This window comes from Podarcis gaigeae (genome assembly GCF_964106915.1).
Source record: "Podarcis gaigeae genome assembly, chromosome: 8".
NCBI classification, from domain to species: Eukaryota; Metazoa; Chordata; class Lepidosauria; order Squamata; family Lacertidae; genus Podarcis; species Podarcis gaigeae.
Genome location: NC_139684.1, coordinates 86382297 through 86391266, shown reverse-complemented (window position 1 = coordinate 86391266; position 8970 = coordinate 86382297). Strand labels below are relative to the sequence as shown.

The 8970-nt window shown below is 54.1% G+C and overlaps 1 protein-coding gene across 1 annotated transcript in view; it reads right to left on the bottom strand.

The window, feature by feature from the left end:
• Nucleotides 1-3825: 3825 nt before the first annotated feature.
• Nucleotides 3826-8970, bottom strand: part of RAB4B (RAB4B, member RAS oncogene family) — a 29010-nt gene continuing 23865 nt past the window's right edge. The window contains exons 7-8 of the mRNA XM_083754354.1: nucleotides 7321-7474; nucleotides 3826-6089 (exon numbers count right to left, since the gene is read on the bottom strand). Coding sequence (XP_083610480.1) covers nucleotides 7359-7474 — 116 coding nt within the window. The 3' untranslated portion in view covers nucleotides 3826-6089; nucleotides 7321-7358. The remainder of the gene's footprint in view (nucleotides 6090-7320; nucleotides 7475-8970) is intronic.

Below are 8970 nucleotides of genomic sequence, written 5' to 3'. Positions count from 1 at the left end.
TCAGACAAACCTGCCTCACAGGGCTGCTGTTGGAGATTAAATGGGGAGGGGGGTAGCCATGCCCCTGCCTCCAGCTCCTTGGCAGAACAGGGGGGGATAGAAATGCAGTAAGGGAAGGAATAGGCAGCATCTGGGCCTAAGCAGAGTGGGGCTGGGCTGCGGCTCCTGTTATTCCTCACCCTTGAGCCAAGATGAAGCCAGTGGCTCTGTGTGACTCTCTAAGCTGGCGCTCATTCTCTCGGTTTCTGTCTCTCACACGCAGGCCCAGGGCCCATCAGGTACATCCTCCAGTTCTCACAGCGGCTAATCAGTGGTCCCAAATGGAACCCCACAAGCAGGATCTGAGTGCGAAAGCAACATTCCCCACCCCCGGTGCTTTCCAGCACCTGGGATTCAAAGGGTCGTCTCTCTATCCCCTTGCTAGGCTTTGCCCGCGCTTTTCTGAGCATTTGCCACTCTGCAATATCCTTTTTCAGACAAGGCAACCAGAACTGGACACAGTCTTCCAAATGCGGCCGCAGTAAATCTGTAAAACGGCATTACGAGACGTCTCATCCCCGGGTTAGGATGAAGCAGGGAAACGTTATTTTGTGGCAGGCTACAACTCCCATGAAGGGACGCGAGTGGCGCTGTGGTCTAAACCACAGAGCCTAGGGCTTGCTGATCGGAAGGTCGGCGGTTCGAATCCCCGCGACGGGGTGAGCTCCCGTTGCTCGGTCCCTGCTCCTGCCAAGCTAGCAGTTCAAAAGCATGTCAAGTGCAAGTAGATAAATAGGTACCACTCCGGAGGGAAGGTAAACGGCGTTTCCGTGCGCTGCTCTGGTTCACCAGAAGCGGCTTAGTCATGCTGGTCACATGACCTGGAAGCTGTACGCCGGCTCCCTCAGCCAATAAAGCGAGATGAGCGCCGCAACCCCAGAGTCGGGCACGACTGGACATAATGGTCAGGGGTCCCTTTACCTTTAAGTTTTACTCTTAAGTACCCGCCACCCAAAGAACAATAAAACTATGCATACCATTGCCCTTCACCCTTCCCGAGGATGGGTTTTGGGAACACCTGGCCTCAGCAAACCTGTGTATGGTGCCTGTGTCAATGGTCATTATCCTGGCCTTAGTTAGAGGCTGTGGTGGGGACTTGGGGTTTTGAGGAAGTCGTTTAACTGCCCCCCCCCCCCAATTCCTTGCTTTAATAGAAAGGCATATCTATTGAGAGCTAAACATATAGAACAGAATTCCCCTACCAAAATTTATCTACCAAGTAGATAAATAGGTACCGCTCCGGCGGGAAGGTAAACAGTGTTTCCATGCGCTGCTCTGGTTCGCCAGAAGCGGCTTAGTCCTGCTGATCACATGACCCGGAAGCTGTACGCCAGCTCCCTCGGCCAGCAAAGGGAGATGAGTGCCGCAACCCCAGAGTTGGTCACGACTGGAACTTTACCTTTACCACTCCCATGAGGCCGGATCTTCAGGGCTGATGGGAGTCAGGAGCCAAGAACATCAAGGGGGGCATCATCTCGGTTACCCACCTGCGTGCCCCCCCATTTCAGTCCATCCCTCTCACAGCTGAAGCCAGACCGTGAGCGCAGGTTGGGCAACATCAGCTGCCCTTGGGGATGTTGCTGGACTGCACACACACACCCCCTTCCCAGACCTCTGGCTGGGCTGACTGGCATCAGACTCCAGCAACATGGGGGGGGGGGGGCAGTACATCATCCCTGAATTTGGAAAAACATTGTGAATACAGTTGGTTTATTGCCCACATTGCCCCCTCCCAACCGAGATCCCAGTGTCTAATGCACAAACACACACACACAACCGGTCAGAAACCAGGCCAATGGCAGTGGGGTTCCAAGAACCTGTGGCCCCAAACGTTGGAATTCAGTGGGGCTGCCAGTTGGCAACACATGGAGAGTCACAGGACCCCCATCCTTGGCACAGATGAGCAGACTCCCTCGGAAGGTCCTTCGTTGGAGGTTTCCAAGCAGAGGTTGGGTGGCCGTCTCTCAATGATCCAATGACTGCTAAATTGCCAGGGGCTGGACTGGATGATCCTCAGGGGTCCCACCCAACTCTGCCGGTTCTACAGTTCTGATGATTTCCAAGCTGCCAAGCTTTATAATATCACATGCAGAGATGCAATTACAATCTACATATATAGATTGTATAAGTAGGGTGGCCTAGGACCCTCGTACCTACGGGACCGCCTCTCCTGGTATGCCCTACGGAGAGCCTCAAGGTCCATAAATAGCAACACCCTAGTGGTCACGGGCCCTAAGGAAGTCAGATTAGCCTCAACCAGAGCCAGGGCCTTTTCAGTGATGGATCCGGCCTGGTGGAACGCTCCGTCTCATGAGACCAGGGCCCTGCAGGATCTGATTTCTTTCCGCAGGGCCTGTAAGATAAGACAGAGTTGTTCCGCCTGGCCTTTGGCTTGGAGCCAATTTGATTCCCTCCCTCCCTCTCTTTTCTTTTTTCTTTTTCCTTTCTCCTCCTGTGATGAGGCTGCGTTTTAATATTTTAATGTTTCAATATTTTAATGTTGTATTTTAATCTTGTTTTTAAGTTGTATTCATTCAACTTGTTTTTATTATTGCTTGTTAGCCGCCCTGAGCCCGGCCATGGCTGGGGAGGGCGGGGTATAAATAAAAATTATTATTATATATAATCTTCAGAATGTAACTAAATCTCTCACATTTCCTCTCTGATCAGAAGGAATGCAATGGGAGACGGGTGTCTAATCAGACTGGACTGGGGAGGCATGGCTGCTATTGGGGGGGCGGGATGCTTCTCTCAGTGGTGCCTGCATCCCGTCACCATGGAAACCACTTCATTCTCTCCCCCCCCCCAAACAAACAAACAAACCTTCCTAGGACCTTCTGAGGCTCAGAGAAAACCAAGTCATTTAAGTCAGGGAAAGTCTTGCCCACTCTTTCCTGGAGGTTTTAGGAGGGAGGCAGGAGAGCGTTCCCAAATTGAAGATGCTCTCTTATTCTTCCAGCTTTAACTTTGGGCTGTATCAACTCGATGGCCGGCTCCGTTGGCCTTTCGCCACCAGCCTACGCAAAGAGCTTAGAGCCGTGGCAGGAAAACCGCTGTGCAAATATCAGGATGCTCTGGGCTGGGGAGTGTATGAGCCTGGAAAGGGGTGGAGGGATGTACAGTGGTGCCTCGCAAGACGGAAAAAAATCCGTTCCACGAGTCTCTTCGTCTTGCGGTTTTTTCGTCTTGCGAAGCAAGCCCATTAGCAGCTTAGTGGATTAGCGCTATTAGCGTCTTAGCGGATCAGCTGATAAGCGGCTTTGTGGCTTAGCGGATCAGCTGATAAGCGGCTTAGCGGCTTGGGGAAAAGGGGGGGAAGGGAAAAAACCCCGCAGGAACTCGCAAGACATTTTCGTCTTGCGAAGCAAGCCCATAGGACATTAGTTTTGCGAAGCACCTCCAAAATGGAAAACCCTTTCGTCTAGCGGGTTTTCCGTCTTGCGAGGCATTCGTCTTGCAGGGCACCACTGTAACTGGGAGCTTAATCCCTCCCAGACAACCTTGTCTCCTAAGATGCAGCCTTGGGTAGCTGCAGTTCTCAGTAATAATCATAGTAATATATTTATGCCCTACCCATCTGGCTGGGTTCTTAGGTTTTTGCCTGGCCACCCATGTTTCCTGCTTTTACTTTGTACATTGTGGGAATTCTTTGCTCCTTAACTCTGTCTGGCTCTATTGCCGCTTGACTAGCAAATGCACACACAAACAAACCCACGCATTCATGAATGAATGAATGAATGAATGAATAAATGAATGAAAGAAAGAAAGGCACCACCAGTCTCCAACTTTGGAAAAAGAAAACAAAACGAAAGAACATTTTATGTAGGAGAAATCAAGTTTCACAGCCTTAAAACTGGAGGGAATGTTTGCAACCGGAGAGAGAGAAATCAACCAGCCATTAACTCTTTTTCGTAACCGTTGATTGATAAAAGGAGCCCCTCGACTCCCAGCGCCCCCTTCCCTGCCCACCTCGGGGCAAATCGCGAGGGAGGGCTACCTGGAATCGAAGACAGAGCGAGAGTGAGTGTGTGGAAGCATTTTGGGACGGGGGCAGAAAGAGGACGGGACCCCCAGGAGGCAACGGGGTGGGGACTCCCCCCCCCCCCGACACAGAAGTAATAAATAACAGAGTTAAGCATTATACCTTTTGGGGGCAGGTATTTTAAAAAGGCAAAAGAAAATTCTAACCAGTTCTCTCTCACTGGCACACCCTCCCCCCTGCCCGCCTTCTCCCCTCTTGGGAATTTTTTGAAGGAGTTGCTCAGCTGATGGAGGGGATGTGGAAAGGGGGGTGTTATCTCAAAGTGCCTCTGATACTCCAGCAACGACTCCCCCAGCCATATCAGGTATCTGTAAAGCAAGGCAAGGCAGAGGGAGGGGGGACGGAACTCCAGGCATGCTCAGAGGCAAGGCCTGTGCACGGGCCCCAGACCCAGCTCCCCCGTTATCATGCTGGGTTTGGCTTGGTTTGGTTGAAAGCTGGTCGCACTGGTGTCTGGGGGATGCCATGACACTCAGAACACCCCAGGGTGTTAAGAGAAATCCAGAGAAAGATTCTCTGGAGCAGAGGAGAGGTGGGAAGTCATAAGAAAAGGTCTTTTGAGAAGGGATCCCCCTTGAAGACAAGACACTACAAAGGAGAGGGGATTGGGGTGGGGGGCGGAGATACCCGGCTCCTAGACCTTCTTGCAAAAGACAACAGACACCCGCCCAACCCAAAGCACTTTTTCCAGAGCCATTCCCACCTGAGACCCGGATGGGAAGTTCTGCTGGGTTGGAAAGTGGATTTATTTCTGCAGGAAGGGGGCTCTGCTGGAGGGGTGACCCAAATAACTCAAGAGTCAAAGCAGGGAGGGCTGCTAGAGAGGAATGGGGCTCGCCTTAAGCTCCCGGGCCAGAAAATCTCGCAAGCATTTCGCAGCGGGGCCTGGTCACCGGTTTTGAAGCACGGGAGCCTCTGGCGACACTCTCAGGCGACAACCCAGCAGCAAGGGGAAGGGGCGCGCACACACACACACACACACACACACACACGACCGGCCTCCCATCGCAGCGGGGTGGGGGGCACGTTCATGAACACATAAGCTATGGCTCATTCTCTGCAGATGTGGACTCTTCGCTCAGACCGATGGAGGGCGTCCAGCGGAGAGAGCGGCGCTTGTGCAAAACACACACACAAACACACATCCCCAAGGAAGGACATTTCTCACACGCAAAGTGATGGGGACACGGGAGGTTGTGCAGTCAAGCCTGCCCCCCCCTTGCCCCAGAGGGAGGAGAGCGGGCGAGGGGAGGGCCTGCAAAGGAATCCATGGCTTTGGGAGAAAAAGAAGGCGCCCCTTCCAAGGGGCACAAAGCAGCGAGAGGAATACACACTCACGCACGTGCAAATTCTAGATGGGTCCCACCTCGGAATGGGAGCCCTAGAGAGGCTGCTCAGGAAGAGGGTCTGCCTGGGTTGGCTCCCCAGGCAGAATATTCCTATGAGGGAATCGCAGAGCGGGCGGCCCCCGCTCTGCCCTGTCAAAACGCCTCCAGCCGGGCCAAATTCTCCTCAAAAGGGTGGAGGGGGTTAAGATTCGCTTGAAGGGAGGGGGAGGTAATTGGGGGAAAGACAAGTTAAATATCTCCATAGTGACACCAACAGCCCCCTTCTCAGACTCTTTTGTGGATCTCCTCCTCCTCCTCCTCCTCCTGTCGCCGCTGCCAGCACAGAGCCCACTGACCTCAAAGCCACCAAGAGTCACAGGGTGGCCAGGAGGAGTTAGGGGCTCTCGGCCGGTGCCAGGGAGAAGCAACCGACCGGCGCCAGAGTCTCCTCCTGTACGTTGCCCGCCTGGCAGCGGAGCTCCTGCAAAGCTTCTTTCCGGAGAGGGAGACGAGGAGGAAGGAGGCAGCAGCAGCAGCAGCAGCGCAGAGACGGAGGGCGAAGGCTTGGGAGAGCGAGGAGGCCAACGGGGCAGGTTGTCCCGGGAAGAAGAGGAGGCGGCGGCAACGGTGGCGGCAGTGATTTGTACGGCCCTGGGTCCAAAGCAGGCAGAGTCCCAGCACTGAGAGACAAGAAAGGAGGGGAGGGAAGAAGAAGCAGCTCAAGGAACGGCAGCTGCCAGGAAGGCAACTCCTCTTCCCGTGATTCACTCCAGGGCCTGGCTGCTAAGTCGCCTGCTTCAGTTTCCTCTCTGCAGGTAACAGGTGCCTCGTTAACATAGTTAATACCTGGAGGAGCGTCTCCACCCCCAACGTTTTGCCCGGACACCGAGGTCCAGCTCCGAGGGCCTTCTGGGGGTTCCCTCGCTGCAAGAAGCCAAGTTACAGGGAACCAGGCAGAGGGCCTTCTCGGTGGTGGCGCCCACCCTGTGGAACGCCCTCCCACCAGGTGTCAAAGAGAAAAACAACTACCAAACTTTTAGAAGACATCTGAGGGCAGCCCTCTTTAGGGAAGCTTGTAATGTTTAATAGGTTATTGTATTTTAGTGTTTTGTTGGAAGCCGCCCAGAGTGGCTGGGGAAACCCAGCCAGATGGGCGGGGTATAAATAATAAATTATTATTAATTATTATTATTATATAGGGACACAAGAAGAGCCCCGCTGGATCAGGCCAAAGGGGTGCCACGTAGTCTAGCGTCCTGCTCTCTGTGGCCAAAGACCCCCAAGAGCCTAGGAATGGCGATAGACTGCCTCTGGGCCTGGAGGTTCCACAAGGACCGAACAAGAGTCGGAATGCAGGATCAGGCCAGTGGCCCGTCTAGTCCGGCATCCAGTTCTCAGAGAGGCTAACCAGTTGCTCCCAATCCCGCAAGCAGGATCTGAGCACAAGCGGCCTCTCCCTTCTCTTGCGGTTTCCAGCTACTGGCATTCAGAAGCATAGCTACCTCCAACTATGGAGGAACAGCAGAGCCCTGCTCCAGGAACTTGCCTCCTCTTTTTAAGCCATCGAGGCAAGCTGACCTTTATTTCCTCCTGTGGGAGTGAGTTCCACAGTTCAGCGATGAACCCTGTGAATGACAACTTTTATCGGTCCTGAACCTTCCCGCATTCGCCTTCATCCAATGTCCGTGAGTGGCAGGGAGAAACTTTTCTGTCTGCTTTCCCTAGGCCATGCACAATTGCGGAGAAGCAGGGACATCGGAGGGAGGGGCTCCCCACATCCTACCCCGACCTTAAGGGTCCAGGCCCAATTCTGCCACCCTTGCGCTCAGCTCCAGAGCACTCCCCCCCACACACACCCTGGACAGGAGTCTCTGCAGTGGGGCTTCCTCCAGTGCCCCCCCCCCAGCTGACCTTGCAAGGCAGTTTCCAGGCATGCTCTGGCGCTGACTCTAACAGTTGCATTGCTGCCGGGTCTGTGTTTGGGTCCCTCGCGGTTGCCGCAGCTGTCGCAGGGAGGCGTCCCCGTACTGGATTCCAGAGCCCATCCTCTCCGGGTCAAGTTCACCTGGCGGGGGGGGGGGGAGAAAAAGGCAAGAGTCACCGCCGGGGCAATTCGGGGGCAGGTTGTAGCGGCTGCCCTTCCGCAGCCAGACCATTCCTGATTCCCAAGCGCTTCTCCCCAGCCTTCCCCAGACAATGCTTTTTTTGCACTTCCAGGGCAGGCAGGAAGCCGAAGGACGGGCTTCTCTCCGAACTGAAAGGCTGCCCACCAAAGGCCCTGGTTGCCCGGCAGAGACGGGACGAAGGAAAGCCAGGCATGCCCCGTCTGTGCCGTGGCTGGCAAACAGAATCCAAGCCCTGGCTCTGCAGGGCCACTCCTGAAGCTCAAAAAAACCCCCCAAAAGTCTGTTGGGATATTCCGTTCCACCTTAAGGAACCGGCACGATTGTTGTTGTGTCACATGCCTGTTTACACTCCAGCACAGCTTGCTGGGAACTTCCATTTGTGTATAGCTTTTGCTTTAGCCGTTTTGCTTTGGACATGAAGGAGAGCAGACATGTTTCCTTTTCCCCCGATGTACGCTGAATAAACTGCTTGTAAATATGCCCACACAGCCTCTCTTGCCACTTCTGAAGCTCAGGTCACAGATTCATGCTGCACAAAGGACTGGAGTTTGCCCGGCACACCGGCCGGTGGGCTGGTGTCAGCTGGGGGCCTGTCAATTGCCCCCGTTTCCTTGGTTGTGTGCCAACAAAGTCTGCTTTAGTAAAGCGGCGATTCCTGCAATCCAGGGGGCTGGACTAGATGACCCCTGGGGTCCCTTCCAATGCTCCCATTCTCTGATTCTAAGCAGCCTGGAAGCCCTGCAGCGGAGCTGCTTTGCTTCCAGTCTGACACAGTTCGGGCCTGATAAAACTCCTCCTACGGCATCACCGGTTCTCGGCTCTATGTGCCTCAAGGAAGCACTTTCCATGTCTGTGTTGGGCAGGATCCCTGCACACTTGGCCGGAGAGCCAGCATGGTGTGGTGGTTCAGAGCGGTGGACTCGTAATCTGGGGATCCGGGTTCGCTTCCCTGCTCCTCCACATGCAGCTGCTGGGTGACCTTGGGCTGGTCACACTTCTCTGAAGTTTCTCGGCCCCACTCACCTAACAGGGTGTTTGTTGTGGGGGAGGAAGGGAAAGGAGAATGTTAGCCGCTTTGAGACTCCGTCGGGTAGTGACAAAGCAGGATATCAAATCCAAACTCCTCCTCCTCTTCTTCGGCAGCACAGGCAGAGAGAGGCCAGCCTTCTCTGTGCCTTCTGGCACCCAACTCTCCCTGCAGCTGCAGGAGAAGACCTGTCAAGAGCGACCGAGCAGTCCTCCTTCCCCTCCTCTCGAAGGAATTCCCAACTATGCACTTGTGGGGACCCTGAAAGGCAGCCTGGAAGCATCAGGCCCCCAGCCCCATCTCCAGGGGCCCCCTTATGAATACAAGCTACAAGAAAAATTCCATCAGTGAAAGATTGGCAAATTAAATTTTGTGAATACATAAATCTGGCAAGACTTACAGCTTACA